This window comes from Prionailurus viverrinus, chromosome A2, assembly GCF_022837055.1.
Source record: "Prionailurus viverrinus isolate Anna chromosome A2, UM_Priviv_1.0, whole genome shotgun sequence".
Lineage (NCBI taxonomy): Eukaryota > Metazoa > Chordata > Mammalia > Carnivora > Felidae > Prionailurus > Prionailurus viverrinus.
This window is the reverse complement of record NC_062562.1, coordinates 166,807,432-166,824,965: the sequence shown is the minus strand read 5'-3', so window position 1 is coordinate 166,824,965 and position 17,534 is coordinate 166,807,432. Positions and strand designations below refer to the sequence as shown.

The 17,534-nt window shown below is 45.7% G+C and overlaps 1 protein-coding gene across 1 annotated transcript; it reads right to left on the bottom strand.

Moving 5' to 3' along the window:
• Positions 1–3,562: 3,562 nt before the first annotated feature.
• HTR5A (5-hydroxytryptamine receptor 5A) lies at positions 3,563–16,676 on the bottom strand. Its single transcript, XM_047832977.1, has 2 exons — positions 15,939–16,676; positions 3,563–5,125 (listed from the first exon to the last, which is right to left on the bottom strand). The coding sequence occupies exons 1-2, from the start codon at positions 16,674–16,676 to the stop codon at positions 4,793–4,795; spliced, it is 1,071 nt and encodes a 356-aa protein (XP_047688933.1). The 3' UTR covers positions 3,563–4,792.
• Between the last annotated feature and the right edge of the window lie 858 nt (positions 16,677–17,534).

Genomic DNA, 17,534 nt, shown 5'->3' with positions numbered 1-17,534 from the left:
ACACACACACACACACACACACAGGGTCATCTTCAAACTTTGTTCTCTACCATATTAAAAAAAAATTTTTTGGGGCGCCTGGGTGGCGCAGTCGGTTAAGCGTCCGACTTCAGCCAGGTCACGATCTCGCGGTCCGTGAGTTCGAGCCCCGAGTCAGGCTCTGGGCTGATGGCTCGGAGCCTGGAACCTGTTTCCGATTCTGTGTCTCCCTCTCTCTCTGCCCCTCCCCCGTTCATGCTCTGTCTCTCTCTGTCCCAAAAATAAATAAACGTTAAAAAAAAAAAATTAAAAAAATAAAAAAATAAAAAAATAAAAAAAAAATTTTTTTTAATGTTTATTTTTGAGAGAGACAGAGAGACAGAGCACGAGCAGGGGAGGGAGAGGGGGCGGGGGTGGGGGGAGACACAGAATGCGAAGCAGGCTCCAGGCTCCGAGCTGTCAGCACAGAGCCCGACGTGGGACTCGAACTCACGAACTATGAGATCATGACCTGAGCCGAAGTCGGACGCTTAACCGACTGAGTCACCCAGGCGCCCCTCGACCATATTTTGGGGGACGCTAAGAACCATTGCCCCACTCACCCACCGGTCTCATTTAAAACCACAATTAAATGGACAGAAGAGCCGGGCAGTCAGTTTTGGTCTCAAATGTGGCTCTGAGCTCACCGCCAGGCCCTTGTCTCCAGCCACACTTGCGAAACGTCACGTGGTCTTTCCCAAGATCCTTCCCCTCTTTGACCTTAACATTAGATTGATTAGATTGATTAACATTAGATTACATTAGATTGATTCTAAAATGTAGGGGGGGAATTAAGTCCATGAGACAAAACTTACATTGTCTCAAAGATTCTAACACACTGTATTTGGAGACATCAGTGTAAGTAATGAAGAATGTATTTATTAGTGGCGTGGTTTCCTGCTGATGCTAGAGTCACAACGGGCGTAGTTGTGAACGCCGACTGCGGTCCATCGTGATCCCTGTGACCCGCTGGGGAACGGCTCAGTGCCCAGGGGACCCCACCTGCCTTGAGGAGCAGGAAGGTGAGAGGTGGCCTCTGTACCCACTCTCTCCAGCCCACCTTCTCCAATCTGGGCCCGGACCTCTGTCCCCCTTAAGGTGCCTGGTCAGGGCAGAGGAGACAGGCAGGCTGTCTGATGCCAAACAGGAGGTTTGGTTCGATAACCCTAACCCGAATCCTATCCTGTGTTAGTGTGTTTGGGCTGCCTTAGCAAAGGACCACGGGCTGGGCAGTTTAAACAAATACATTCATTTTCTCACAGTTTTGGAGGCTGGGAGTCGGAGATCACGGTGTGGGTAGGTTGGTCCCTCCTGAGGCCTCTGTCCCTGGCGCGTGGATGCCATCTCCTCCCCGTGTCCTCATGGGGTCGTCCCCCTGTGTGTGTGTCCTGACCTCCCCTTCTTATAGGGACACCAGTCACACTGGACCAGGGCCACCCTCCTGACCTCACTTCACCTTAATCACCTCCACGTACAGCCACATGCTGAGGGCCGGGGGGTTAGGGTTTCACCTATGAACTCTGGGGGGACACGGCCCAGCCCACGACACCCCCAAGTTCAGCTCCAGCAGACCCGACTGGAGAGAAGTTGGAGGGCAGAGCCTGGAGACACTGTCCCATCAAATGCCACCACCCTCAGAGTTTGCCCAGCTGGGTCAGGAGCCAGGACCCTCATCGTTTCTGTTAACAGAAACACCAGGATGGCCAGAGACGACATCTCTGAGCACACAGTACGAGTAAGTGTGAGCTGCTCTGAATGCAAAGGGGGAGACAAAACAGAGAGCTGTTGTGCGGCTGGGTGACCCCGTGGCAGCCAGACACGGGCTACCCACGATGGACGTTGTCCTCCAGGGCCGTGGCACCCTCGGCAGAGAGGGCTCCCCGCATCACTCAGGGGCTGCTCGGGAAGGCGAGCACACCAGCCTCATTGACAGACAGAAGCGCGGACGAGCACGGCCAGCCAGCCCTGGACCGCCGACCGCGGGCCGTGGCGGGGTCACAGGGGACGAAATGCACCCTAGACACCCTGGCTCAATCACCATTTGCATTTTCCAGCATTTCCAACCTAGTCACGGACAACTTTTGGAACTGAAACAGAAGCAGAATAACTCATGAGGTGCCACTTCTTCCACGGTGGGGACAGTGTCTCTCACTCTGGCGCATGCAGAGCGTGTCGCACGACGTATAACGTGCCGTCCGGGAGGCGTTAAGTACGTATCGAATGACAACAGCCACCGGACCTGTTCATCTGACAGAAATATGAATAGCCTCAGTAGGAGACTGAAATGAAAATAATGACGTGTTTCTCCAACGAGGGATACGGAATCCTGGGGGAGCCAAGGAGTTTTTGAGGCCACCAGACAAATGTAGCAGATCTTCCTAAAAGTTTCAAGGAAAGGAACCCTTGTTTTTTTAAAACAGAAGACAAACATTGTAATAATGGATTGCAATGACATTCGCGGGCTCTTTCAGATAGATTGACTGAAAAGTTTACCCGTGGTTCTTTTATTTATTTATTTAATGTTTATTTGAGTGAGAGAGAGAGAGAGAGAGAGAGACTGAGCACGAGTGGGGGAGGGGCAGAGAGAGAGGGAGACACGGAATCTGAAGCAGGTTCCAGGCTGTGAGCGGTCAGTGCAGAGCCCGACGCGGGGCTCGAACTCATGAACTGTGAGATCATGACCTGAGCCGAAGTCGGACGCTCAACTGACTGAGCCACCCAGGCTCCCCTTCCCTTGGTTGTGATGTCCCATCTCTGGGCTCCCCTTGTCTGAGTGTAGCCTTCTCTGCTACGAGGTATTGATGAAATTTTAGAAGCTCGTCCTTTATTATGACACTAGAATCTAATAGCATTTGGTGGTCTCTCTGGTTCCAAGTAATAGTGGGGAAGGTAACTGAAGTGAACAATCCGTATTGTAAAATATCTGTGGGTTGGGTGCCTGGGTGGCTCGGTCACTTAAGCATCTGACTCTTGGTTTCAGTTCAGGTCAAGAGCTCACAGTTCATGGGTTTGAGTCCCACACGAGGCTCTGTGCTGACAGCATGGAACCTGCTTAGGATTCTCTCTCTCTCTCTCTCTCTCTCTGCTCCTTCCTCTCCCTCTGTCTGTCTCTCTCTCTCTCTCAAAAAAAAAAAACTAAAAAGAAATGAAAATATTTGTAGGTTTGGCACTTCAAGTTATAAAAACAGAAGGCAGAAAAACCTAAGAATGTTTCCAAGCAAATTCTTCCATGAACTTGCTTCAATGCATAGATAAGAGGTCTGCACTTAGCATCATCAGCCATGACCCACAGAAGCTGTGCAACATTTCCTCATCTGCTCACATTCTTTGAGTAAAGAATCTTGGCAGTAAACGCAAGACTAAACTTCCAGCCAAGACTGCAAATTCACACAGATTTCCTATTCTTGGTATAATTTATTATATACAAAAGAATACATATATATTTATGATAATAATCAAAGATTATTATGAGATATAGTTTTTGAATTCATGCATTGAAAGAACCAGGGACATAGTGGACCACAGGCACTTTTATTGCCCAAGATCTTTTTAAAGTTTTGTAGAATGGCCTAGGTTTTATATGATCATATAAACACCACACCATCACTTAAATGCCTTGACTCACTTATATAGAGGTGTCAACCTGCCGAGGACCGAGGCCACATTTTACCATATTTCTGCTTTTCTCATTAGTTACTAGTAGTGTTGGCCTCAAAATGGGCATTCACACATCAGTAAAAAATAGCAAATTAACCAACTGTCCCTTTAAAGTGTACGTGTTCGGTAAATATACCTTCACAGTCCTTGGTTATGAGACTAAAAGAAGCCGCCAGCTTCATGACACCTGTTTTCCTCTAACCTCATGATCCAAGGATAAAGGTCTTTGTCCTGCAACATTTGAATAAATTCTGTACAAAGAAACTCCATAGAAAATAAGCAAGTTTGACAGAGTCTACAAAACTAGTCTATTTTTCTATGGTTTGTGCACAGTTGCCTCAGAATGGTGGGAGATATTGGTTTGACTTTTAGCTCCTGTTCCAACTTGATGGGTTGGATTTTAGAATAAACTGGCCTTTGGAACATTCACCTCCTCCAGAGTTCTGTGTGTGTGTGTGTGTGCGCGCATGCACACACACACACACACACACACACATGTGGTTGCCACAAACAAAGCTTTAAAGCCAGTATTCACTGGTCTTACAGTTGTGGCCATGTGCTTTAATAGGTTCAGAGACAATATTTTATGGCCAAACCCTGGGACATACACAATAAGTACTAGGGTATATTTAACAGGACCACAGAATGGAACGTTCGAAATAAGGACTATTCCACAAAACTTGGAATTATGGTTTCCTACCCCTCGGATATCGCAGTATGACTTCTAATTCATCATCTTCCACCCATTCTCTATCTGTCCATGTTGCTTTATTTCCTCCCTCTCATCTTCTATGTCTGACTTCTCTGGGGCAAGGACGATGACCATGCTGGAGTGGATTTGGGGGAGGAAAGGGCACTTTGTGGGCAAAGTCCGTGGCTGGTAGGTGCAGGGAGAGCAAGAACAGGTAAGTTAGATTAATAAGGTCACCAAAACTGTCTGGGAAGACCCACATTCCTGCCTTGGAGCATGGAAGGGAGGGCTAGTTCTGAAGACGACCCCGGAGAACTCCGAGGACTTGCCTCTTCCGTGTAGTACTGGGTATTTATGGGGAAGTAGGTAGAATTGGAAATTTGATTGAGTTACAGGACAGCTCCTTCCTATCCCCAGGCCTCGTGCTCAGTGTTGCTTAGAAAAGAAGTTCTTGAAGGCGCTGTTGTAGTTCTTGTTGAAAGCTGTATAGATCAGGGGGTTAAAGAAGGAGTTGGAGTAGCCAAGCCAAAGGAAGATGCTCTTCCAGATGGTGGGGATGTCGCAGGAACACAGGGGGCTGATGAGCTCCGTGGTGAAGAAAGGGATCCAGCAGAGCGCAAACACCCCAATGAGGATGCCCACCATCAGGGCGGCCTTCTGCTCTTTCTGCTCCCTCCACGTGTCCCCTTCTGTCTGGAAGGTGACGGTGGTGTGGCGGACTGTGAACACCATCTGAGGCTGCTGAGCAGAGGTCTTCGCCTGGAAGAGATAAGCAGAAGCTTCATGAAGAGCCACCTTCTTGTGCCTTCCAGACGCTGGGTCCTGCACATCCACTTGAAGAGAAAGCCCTTGATCATTGCGTGCGGGAGACTGACTGCCTGGGGAGCCCACCCTCAGCCGTGGAAACGTGGTGACAGAGCTGGCATTTGCTTACGTCTTAGAAGTGGAAGGAAAATGGGAACACCCATAATAAACATGATGAAGATGAATTTCCCACTGCTGCCTGTTCAACAACAAACTGAAAAAATAAGCCAGTCACATAGTGCGTGTAATTCGGTGACAAAGGCACATGAGTAATCTAAAGTGCTCCGAATCCTTGTCAAACCCTGGGACAATTAAAGTCTGACTTTCTAAAATCCTCACAACTTTCTGAAATCTTTGTAACTTTCTGTGCTCATGTGAATCCTCCCTCAAGGAATTTTCTAGAACTTTTCTCCTGGTGTCAGTTTCCCAGGACTGTTTGGGACAGTTCGCTCACCAGGACACTTACCTCCCTCGGGGCTTCATGGAAAGCAGGCTTTCATTCCCTAGCGGGTGAGACTACGTGGACGTTCGATATCATTCTTCCCAGCCCAACCCAGCGGATTCAGCATTCTGTGATCCCAGTGCATTTGAAAAGGATGCTCACACAGCTCTCTCTCAATAGCACACAAACTTTTAGGCGAAGGACCAGGTCAGAGGGTCATTCTTGTTAACCTAACCCCCTTGACCAGTTCATGGCTACATCTACAGATTGGGAGTCCAAAGGAATCGATTTATCTGTTCATGGAGCATAACGGAGGTATAAATAAGGACACTATGGTTAAGGTAAGATTAGCTGCTATATGAATTCTTAAATTTGCATGATAGCCTTCTTGTTATTTGCTTGAAGAATAGTGAAGCACCAAGTATTGTGCAATCAAAAAAGAAAATCATAAATATTGGAACAAATAGTCTACAACACCACAACCTGGAAAAACGGACATAAAGTGAGAAGTGAAAACCTCTTTCTAGACCCCAGCCTCACCCCGAGATGTGCCACAGTGACCTTTCATATATTATTAGTGCATATCCGGTAGTGCATTGCAGGGAATTCATTTATGGAAATGCAACACAATATTCAGCTTTATTTTTCCGCACAAATGGGAAAACCGACCAATTTCTTAATAAAACTCAGACCCAAAAATGGCATCAGGGAAGCGATTTTTACCCCTTTTCCAAGGGTGGCAACTTGAAGCAACATTCTGGTCCTGACTTTAAAACCCCTAAAAATTCTCCTCCCTCTCAGCACTTTTTCAGGGGTAGCACTGGCCACTCAGGGTTGTGACTCCCCTGTGACCACCCCTTAATTCTCTACAGCACAACTGATATAAAAGTAGAACACTTAAACTAGACTTTGTCAAAGGCTCTGGTCTAACAGTAGAAATAAATACAGCAACACACAGCCAGATATTCTGGCTTTGGAGATATGGCACTCTTTTGGGAAACAGCCAACCCCTCCCATCTTGACTCCCTGTCTGCCTTCCCTGTGGTCATTAGCCTTTTCAGACTGACTCCAGAAGCCCCCGCGTAGTCCTTTATGCACTCAAATTCCAGTTACAAGACATGATGAGCCTCACAACGAAACTACCAATGGAAGACCAGCCTTCTGTAAGGATGAGATATATCCCCGTGTTGGCACATTATGTTTGTAGGAGTTTCCTGTTGCATAATGGGAAAAAGTAGCAAGGTTTCCAGGCATATGACCTACATTTAAGTGTAGGATTTGAATATTTCTATGGAAATTAGTCTTGGGAAAGGGAGCTGACGTTTTATAGGACACTTTTATGGAAGTTCATCACTTTAGTCGCGGTCCCTGTACAGGAACGTGAAGTGCCGTACGTGCAGGCCTGCTTGTATGAGCATTTGGCAGTCATCCTATAAAACCTGATGTTCTTCCAGTTTACCTGGGTTCCTACAGGTGATGAGCTGTTCCCAGATAAAACGGACATTCGCTGGATCTGCAAGAATCGTCCGCTGTGTAATGGTTCTAATGTTGAATGAAGGGCATTCTTAAAGATATCCCAGGGAGTTTATTCCTAAGTCTGTCTTCAGGAGGACTTTCCCCGTGTCAATAGGGGGGCTCAGCTAAACCGTCGCAGGGGTTACATGCATGTTCTTTCCTCATGGAGTTGTTAGTACAGCAGTGGGGAGCCCACGTCCATAGCCCCTTCCAACAGACTCAAGATTCCTGTTTTAACCATTCTCTTTTATGTCCCATGGGAACCCCTTATGGTTCTGCTTTAGATTCAGATTAAATATTTTCTCTGAATACTATCTTTTTCTGTGAGTCAGGAGTTATTTATAGGTTAGTCCTAGAACCCCACGTGACTCAGAAAAGCACATTTTCTAGGACCTCGATATGAAATGTTGACTGTTTAACTGGGCCCCTCTTCATGCATCCTTCAATACCAACTCACCTGACAGAAGAAAGAGGGCCACGGATTTAAAATGGTTCTTCTGGGACAGCAGAGGCTCCGCTGGAAGGAGGATCTTTGTCGTCTGGGAAGTTTCAGGTTTCTAGTGTCTCATGGCTTTTTGTTGCTCGCCCTGTGGCTTTCTGACTCAGGGACTCCTTAGCTCTTTGCTTTCTGCTAATCAATGATTACAATAAAGCGCCTAATTGAGTCTTGAGAATAGAACTCTATTAATTACTCTATCAATTGCTCAACACGCAATTCACAGAAAAAGAAGTAGGAGGATAAAAAATAAAGTGGACATCCAAGCCAAATTAGACTTTTCTTAATCATCTTTGTAATGCTGTATCATTTGAAGCACACATCTCACAATTTAGGATACACATACAAAATTTTTCTAGGTGAACAATTAGCCTCATCTCTCCAAATAAATGCGTTCTTTGGGGGACGTGTACTTATGTGTCAGGCTTCTCATTTTTCTGAAATCGTTATGTACTAAATAACGATTTACGGGTTAATCATAAACCTAGTAGGTTTCTTTCATTTCCTCTAACCACTCAGCTTCGCCTTCCTATTAATATCACACATAATTGATAGATTACCATCGATGGTAGGTACTGCAGTTCAAGGATGAAGACTGTTACCTTAGAAGTGGTTTTGGGTGGTTTGCAGGTTAGACCAGCCCACTGTCAGAATGGAAGATGGACCGATGAACCAGGATGCTCAAACTAGAAATGGTCTTACACGTTAAGGGAGGGCTCCACACAGGGGAGGGTGAAAACATCGCTTGAACTTCCCAACAAACTTAGGAAGACTGATTGTTCTGTGGCTATGGCAACAAGGAGTCTTGCTGTTTACATATCTTCCACTGACCAGGGACAATCCCCCTCTGTGAATACTCATTTGCAAACCACACAATCCATGTCTGGCCTCGAACGTCAGCCAATTAGGATGGGACTCACCCCCAATAAATGCTCCTCTGAGCACCAATCAATTGACAGCAGTCTCACCGAGGAACCTCGTCTTAGGGGGATGTCAGTTCACTGCTCTGAACTCCACGCTGTCCCCAGTCCCCACAGGTGGTGGGCATTCTGCTCCATTCTGGATACGGTGCTTGACAAGTATAGTTTCTTCTCACTGTAGTAAGCAGTTTGGCATTTATTTCTGTTTCAGATACTGTGTGGTGGTCGTATCATCCTTGGACAGTTCAACAGAGTCCACTGAGATCATTTTGAAGACCCTCCACAGGACGCTTGGACCACAGGTGCGTTCACTGGAGCCCAGACTCCAGGGGCACTCAGAATCTGTAGCCAGCTGTGGTGGTCTCAACAGCTCCAACCAGCTCCAATGGGCTCTTTTTGCTCTCTGAATTTTGTTATCCTAGGACTTGTAACCAAAAGTGTCTTTGGTTAAGGTCTTTAGATTTAGGTCTTTGTACCAGGTAACTAGACCTTTGATTGAGATGTATACTATTTGGTAATTGACTTAGATCTTTGTGCAAGCCAATTATATCTCTCATCCTAGAGGTGTACCATTTGGCAAATATGTTTATGCCATTGACGTACTTATTCTACTGCTACTTGCTTTGCTTTTGCTATTATTTGTCTATATGTGCAAAGTCTGGTTTCATAGGGTAGTTTCGTTTGTTTTTCCTAGAGAGCCTTTCTCTCAGTTGAATATAAAATATAAAAAAAGATTGTTCTGTATGGCATTGGCTTGATAAACTTCTAATCCATTCCAAGCCAGACCTGAGGGCTAATGTTCTGAGGACGGATAGACTTAACACTAATTTGTGGAAAAGCAATTGATCAAACTTTGCTTTCGGTCCTTTACAAAATTTGAGGATATTCCCTGTCCTCTCAATTTGTGAAGGAATATCACTTTGTTTAGTTGGTATTCCAGCTCAATGAGTGTTGGGTTGGTGCTTGTATGGCCCCTTGCTAGCATCTGGTCAGGGATCCTTGGGCACTATTCACAGGCACTGACTGTTGGCCAACCATAGAGTCTTTCTTGTGTGTCATGGTTGGTCTAAACCAAGGACTCAACCTTCTCCTTTAGGAACTTTGACTTCCTATTTTAACTTGCACTATAATCTGAACTCCTGTGCTTTTCTCAACAAATGCCTTTTTAAAAAAACTTTCTTGATAAGGAACTTCTGACAAGTCAAAATCAGTAAATTCACCCAGATAAGAGCCCTAGAAAAATCCGGGGGAAAAAGACCAAACAGTTAACAGCTTCCTTCTTTAATTGGTATGCTAGGGCGTTAAACAAAATCTTAACTCTAAAATAGTCTCGAAGGTTTTGTAACATCCCCACACCCACCTGCCTTGCACATCTAGGTCTTGTATATTTCTACCTAGCTGCACCTGACTTCCTAAATGAACTGTCCTCTCTTCAGGGTTTTCTCAGAAAAAGCAAAGCCATATAGTAAATTTGCCAGATAAGGAGTCAAATCTATAGAATTTCCATTAAAACCCTGGCCTCAAGTTAAGTTAAGGGTTATAATTTAGAATTTTCCTAAACTTCAGAGAGAAAATAAAAATAAAAATGGTTATGGAATTCAGAATTTGGTGAGAGTATTGAACAAAATTCTTATTGTCTTGAACTACAAGTCTGTACCAGTGAGTGAAGTAATTGAAGTCCCCTCAGATGGGGAAAAACAGATCCTTAAAAGTAGAAGGATAAAAAAGAGAAGAGCTATATAATCCAGCTATGAACATTTTAAATATAAAAATATATAAAACTATAAAATGTAAAAATCAGAAGCCCTTCTTTTAAGGAAAGATTGACTAGATGTTCCACATTGTAAACTAAATAAAGATAGAAAATAGACTTCTGGAAATGTTCAAACAGTATTCTGGTATAAACCCAGCATCTGAAGTTTAGAGTCTTGCCCTATCTTTCTATAAGTGGGCTCAAACTTGAATTAGGGAATTGAATAATAAAAAATAATGGAAATGTGAAATTACCAATTTAGAAAATATCCATTAAGGGACTAGACGTTTCCAGATATCCTTAGAAAAATAAATTAGCTAGAAAGCAATACAGGATATGTTTCTCTAGATGAAACATCCCAAAGGACCTCTGTTGTCAAAGGTTTGGGAGTCTAGACAAGGACCCTTGTGAGTATTGCCAGCAGAAAAATCCTTGAAAAAATCAGTGTTCCATACTGGCTACAAGTAAAGATGACAACTATCTAAAATCTGTCCAGTGAAGTCCCTCTGAGGGAGACATTATCACCCAACAAATCCCTGCCCTTCTAAATTTACAAGGGGAGTTGTCTATCATTGTAGATGTACAACAATACAGCTTTCTTATAGGCATCACTATAACTGCCATTATCCCCATAATTATAGAACAACAGATCCTTCAGCCTAAAATTTTACCGTTGTCTGAAAAGGAAACAGCAAATTGACTTGAAATAAGTTAAAAGCAAATGAAGAAAACTAGAGAAAATTTTCTTTAAAAAAGTAATTAGTTATACCAGATGGTGAAAGAAGATCATGAAAGACAAATTTGTGGCTAGAGAGTAAATTTCTAAAGGCTTGAGGGAAAGTGAACTTCATTTGAAAAATTCAAGCAATGAAAATCTTTCATAATTTTGTGTGCCAACTCAAGGCTGGTATTTTAGGATCATTATTAGAAGAATAGTTCTTTAGTTTCTATAACACACCTACAAATTTAAGAAGTAAGATCTGCTTCCAGATGAAATGTACTGCAGCCCTTGTATATTATCAGATTATAGCTGATCTACACATGAAAATACTTACACTCTGTGTAATTCCAGACATTATCAAACACATGGCAATAGGTCTAGAATCCTACGAATAAAGGACACCACAGAGAGAAAGATTAATTGGAATAGAATACATAAAGTCCAGATTGATTCTTCCTAGCTTATCATTAATCTGCCTGTTGTACAAATATGATAATGCTGGGCCATGCTCTAGGTAGATGAATTCAGCAACATGGTGCCTATCAGAGAACTGTTGTCTCTTGAAGGCCAACCCTCAGTTCAGTAATAAAGGTTTTTCCCTTTGTTTCGGAGAAATTACATGACTAAAATTAGTCACCACATTTTAAGACCTTATATTAAGCCTTTAAATCTTGTTATTATACATAGACAATCCCTACTGCTAATCAAAACCACCCACATTTTTCTACTCGTTGATTAATCATGATTCATTTTCACCTTCTCTTTCTCCTATTACCACCCATTGGTTTAACACTAACAATCCGGCGACTGTATAATCCTTAGCCAATGAAGGTAAGTCTCATGATTGTGTTTCTGTAACTGAAGAAGTGTCCTTGCCCCAAGCAGAATTTTTTTCACTCTTGTTTGAAATTACAACTTACTATTCTTTGTTGGTGGGTGTTACACTGAAAATAAAAATAATGTGTAATAATCAATTTGATATGTAATAAGTAGTTCAGTCTTTCTCATAAAACGTAATTTCATATCAGAAGCCAAACTGTTCAATGACTCAACGGTGGCTGCTTCTAGGGCATATAAAATTGCTAAAATAATAGAAGAGGAGGTATAGGAACTAACAACTGGTATGCTTTCCAGATAATTCACTTCTTCAACATGCTATAGAAGCACCTTCTTCAGGCGTTCTTTAAAAATGAACAACAAATGTGAATTACTCGGTTGGTGACTTAATGCTCTCTGAAATTATCCTAAACTGCAGTGTTAGGATTCAGGGAGGATGACCTCAACATTAGCTGCAGACAATGCCCAGAAGTAGAGGGGTAGGCGTTGGCTGCTAATCAAGAAGCTTGACCAAGCAGATGAGTACATGAAGACTGTCTGACAATATACCTATAGCTTCACTGAAGTTGATCACATCTCTTGTACACCTCCAGGGTTCTTTATCCCATACGAAACTCACGCTTTTTCATGTCAATCAAGAAACAAGATTGATTGTTCAGTAGGGCCATCGGTTAGGCCATTTCAAGGACTAACTCTCCAATGCCCTCAATGGATTATATCTCCTTACAAAGAGTCCAAACGGTTACAACTCTTTCAGGGAAACGATTCCTGAGAATACTGACCTCATCCATAGGAGTCAGACAACTTGAAGTTTTCATTTAAAAAAAATGGTTGGCACAATAATGTCTACATTGGCTGACATAGTAAATTGTACAGTCTACGCTCTGGGGGCACAACAAAGCAGTTTAAGTATCTTAACTCAAAAAATATTGACTAATAAAATCACTCCAGATTTGCTTTTGGCCAGCCAAGGAGGAGTCTACCCACTAACACTAAGTAAGACTTCACACTGTACCTAGATTAACACTACAGGTAAGATACAACTATTTTTAAACTAAAAGAAAAGGCAAACTAGCGGTCTTGGGTAGACACAGGGAATCTTTGGGACTGGCTTTGATTAGGACTAGAAAATCCTGAGTCATGACTTGGGAGATCTTCCAGGCCCTTCTTATAATACTTCTACTTGTTTGCCTCAGTTGTTCAATGCTTGGTAGCCAGAGCTTAAATGCTTCTGCACTGCCCTGTCCTGAGAAATGATTGGAAATTACATTGACTGATGTGCAATTTGAGCATCAGATCTCCACAGATGAAACTTCATCTTCTGGGAGAATCACCAACAGTGGTCAATATCTGGTTAGTCCTTGAGGGTTTCTCTCAAAGCTTTGGCTGAATAAGGACCAAGAGTGGGAGCCTGAGAACTAAATGTTCCCACAAACTTAGGACAAGACTGTGTGTTCTATAGCCTAGAGCCAGCTTAAACTTGGTCTATTGATCAGGGGCAATTCAACTCAATGGACTTATTTTACAAGCCAACCTAGCAGTGTCAGTCCCAGGTCAACCTGGGTTGGATTCATTCCAGTAAACCCCTACTGGGATGACAACCAACCAACAAATTTAAGACTCATACAGATGATGTCAGCCTACCTATATCTCTCAAAGCCTCCCAATGTCTGAACTCCAAGCTTTCTAAAAATGCTATTTAAGATCAACATTCTTCTCTGCTCAGAGAGATTGTGCCTGGCCAGCATGGTTCAGCCATACACTAGTAAATAATAAATTCAGCATTATCTTTTTATGCCAGATCTTTGGTAGTGTTTTCATCATCCTTTTTTTGAGGGCAAAGCCCATCTCTTGTGTTGCCAGTTCCCATCTCAGTGTCTGACATAGGTTAGGTTCTCAGTAATATCCTTGGAGAAAACTCAGCAGATACAGAAGGAGGAAGTATTGTGTTTCCCTGGGTAACACAGCTAGTTGGTGGTAGAACTGTATTTAGAAATTTTGGCACCTGCTACCATGGAGAAATCAGGAGACCTGGTTTGTAATTAACCCTTCACAGTAACATGAGGACAGAGGCAGCCCCATATTGTATGTGGAACCCTGGATCATTTGGAGGTCTTGCAAAGCCAAGACAAACCATTTTTTAAAAGTTATCTGGCAGAGAAAGGAGAGAAAATGAAACAGTGCAGACTAGTGTATAAAAGCACAAAGATATCATGATGCTTTGTTTCTGTTGTCTCCAGAGCAGAGCGGTAAAAGCCTGCATCGCCTTGCAGTAAGCCTCACAAGAAAAACGGTGACTGCTTTCCTTTTAAAGCTGTATCTGGTACCAATTGTAAACCATTTACCTGGATAAGCATCCCGGCAGAAGAGAGTCTGTGTAAGGAGGACCCTTGAAGGTGGTCAGTCCTCTTGCTCCTGACCTGGGCTTGGGGTGATTCTCATACACATGGAAGTTCCCGACAGTCTGGTGCTGTGAGCACTCTTAGCCATCAGCACTCCTCATTCAGGTTAGAAATCTAATAGGTCAAGGTTTCCCAAATTTGGCATTACTGTCGTTTTGGCCTGAATTATTTTTTGTGGGGGCTGTCCCGTCCACTGTACAATGTTTAGCCCCACCCCTTGCCTCTAACGCTAGATGCCATTAACACTCTCTCCCAAACTTTGATAATCAGAAATGTCTCCAGACATCCCAAATGGAGGGGGCAAATCACCCCTGGTTGAGACCATTGTTCCAGATAAAAGGATAGGTAGCCTCTGACCCTCTTTTCCTTCTTTCTTCCAGAATGATGCACTTTTTTCTCCATTACCTACACCTCTGGTCCCTCTAAGCTTGATTGACTGGTTATTGTTGGAGTTAGCCTCTGATCAGGAAAACAGAACCACATTACAGCATCCACAGTAGGTGTTTACCTCCCTCACTAGAGGGAACTCTTCATGGGCAAAGATGACGTCTTTCATTGTTTCACTCCTACCACCATCCCCATAGTATGTGCTTGATATGCTTAATTGAATTTATGTGGTTGTCCTAGAGCCCCTGACAGAAAATGGGGCTGTGTCGATTTCTGATCTCACTTAAAAAAGTGAATTAGGCTCAAGGGATCACCTTGGCAATGAGTTGGTCAGGGGGGACGCAATCCCCACACCCCATGGGTTCAGTTGTCATATATTTCCTGAATTGAAATCAGGGTTGGATTATTAAGAGTTAACAAGAAACAGAAAAGTGTGGTGGAGAGAGAACTGGAAGAGAGCCCTCACTGTGGTTGTAACGATTGTCCTACAGAAAATGCCACTTGCAAAGAGCTGGGGAATTGTCTGCCTTAGATTTTTAATCCCTCCCCCCGCCCCGTAGCCTGTCTGGGAAGGCAAACAGGTGATCCTCAGCTATACACAGAAGCCTGACAGGGCTGGGGCTAGACCCAGAGAGCAGCACCACAGGCAACGATGGGACATAACAAATGCAGGCTTGGAGACAGACAAAGATCTGTAATCTCACACCAGGGGAAGAGGACGCTGCAGAACTGCAGAGAGTAATCCAGGAGACCCTGTATTCTGCAAAGCTAGCTGCTTTAATTTGCAAAGAAAAAAAAATAGATTGGGTCGAAACATGAATCTGCTTGGCCTGCTGTTTGGCAATCTTTCTGCCAAGGCACCTCACCATCTGTCCCTTCCTTCCTCATTGAGCAGCTCAGTCCAAATGCAGGAAGCTGCAAGTTTATCTAGTATAGCCCCAGACACCTGCTTCTTCAGCCCTCCTACAGGGTGTGATAGAGTCACAGAATTTTAGAGCCAGATGGGACCCTGTGGAAGAATGTAGTCCAAACCCCTCATTTCCCATATGGGGGGAAAAACCCATCATTGATGGTAAAGACCATTATTGGCTCTGTGATACTGAGCGTGTTGGAGCAAAATCAGCCCCCGAGGGTTTCTTCAGCTACCCCGGTCTACCCCTTCCCCTTTGCCCCCACCCCTCCCCAAGAAAGGAAACTGAAAAGCTCACTTCCTACAAACTTTCAAGTCAGCGTGCTGGAGCTAAAGCCCGTAGGAACGCGAGTGAAGTATTTGCAAGGGTCACTAAAACACCCACCTCCACAGCCTCCGATATGGGTGAGACACTGTTGGTCCTGGAGCCCACGCGGAACCTGGCCGCCTTGTAGATCTTCCAGTACACAAAGAGCACGACGCAGAGGGGCAGGTAGAAGGCGCCCACGGTGGAGAACACGGTGTAGGACGGCTCGCGGCTCACCTGGCACTCCTCGCTGTCCTCAGAGTAGGTCTCCCCCCAGCCGAAGAGCAGCGGGGCCAGGGAGATCACGGCGGAGAGCGCCCAGGTGAGCACTATCATAACGTTGGAGACGCGCTTGCGGGTGCGCAGTGTGTATTGCAGGTGGCGGGTGATGGACCAGTAGCGGTCCAGCGCGATGGCCGTCACGTTCCAGATGCTGGCCGTGCAGCAGAGCACGTCGCATGCGATCCACAGCTGGCACAGTCGCCGGCCCAGCTGCCAGCGGCGCCCGGACAGCTCGTGCACCAGGCTCAGGGGCATGACCAGAGCGGCCACCAGCACATCCGAGATGGCCATGGACGCCACTAAGTTGTGCGGAACCCGGTGGAAGGTGCGCACACGGAGAATGGTCGCCAGCACCAGCAGGTTCCAGGAGAACGTGGCGGCCACCAGAAAGCCCAGAAAGGTCAGGATAAGCACACCGAAGACAGAGAGGAGGGGGCTGGGGCGCGAGTCTTCCGCGCCGAGGCCGCTGCGGTTGGTCTCCAAAGGGGCGGGGGTGGAGAGGGAAAAGTAGGTTAGGTTCACAGGCGAATCCATCTCTGGGTCAGGAGGCCGGACCAGGGTGTGTGCAGGAGGGGAGTTCAGGAAGACGGACGGTGGCCACAGCGTCCAGAGCCACTTCGGATGTTTGCAACCTCTGGCTGGGGCTAGGGTTTCTGGGGATTGCCTATGAAACTGGCCCCAACCTTCTGCCGGCGAGCATCCGTGGGAGACGGCACGGCGGAGAGGAGGGCGCTGGGCTGCGTCTCGCAGCCGGGGCCCGCCTAAGCTGTCACATGCCCAGGCTTTTCACCTCGGCGGAGACAGCAGTCTGGTCGCCCAGAGCCGAGCATCTCCCAGGTCGGGGAGGTGGGGGGGCGGGGAAGCTGGGCGACCCTGGAACGTGTGGGTGCCTCTCCTGCTGGAGAGGATGCTGGTGCGTCAGAGCAGTACTCTCGCAGCCTTGCCTCCGTACCCGCCCCTCTCTCCAGGCAGCGGGCTGCAGCCTCAACTCCATGCCAGGGAAGCCAAGCAGGGACCTGCTTTCGGGGACCTGCCTTCCCCCCGCCACCACCCGTCCCCTAGCCCCACCCCGTCTGGGGCTGCGGCTTTTGGAGAACGAACACTGGCGCGCGCGCATCCAGACCTCCCTTATCAAAGTGGGGATCCAGCCTACGTAAGGCATCAGCTGATAAGGTCGCCTCTCCCCGCCTCTCTCCCCAGCACGCTGGTGCTGTCCATGGTGCTGCTGCCTCTCTCCACCGGGGCGCGGGGCTTGGTGCTGTCCTCGGTACTGGCCCTGCTTTCTGAAATGGGCTTCCCTCATGGATCAAGTTTACCAATGAACTTCCCTTGAGACATTCCTGTAGCCACCCCCTGCCCACGATCCTCTAGGGGTGGTCTGCATACCTTCAG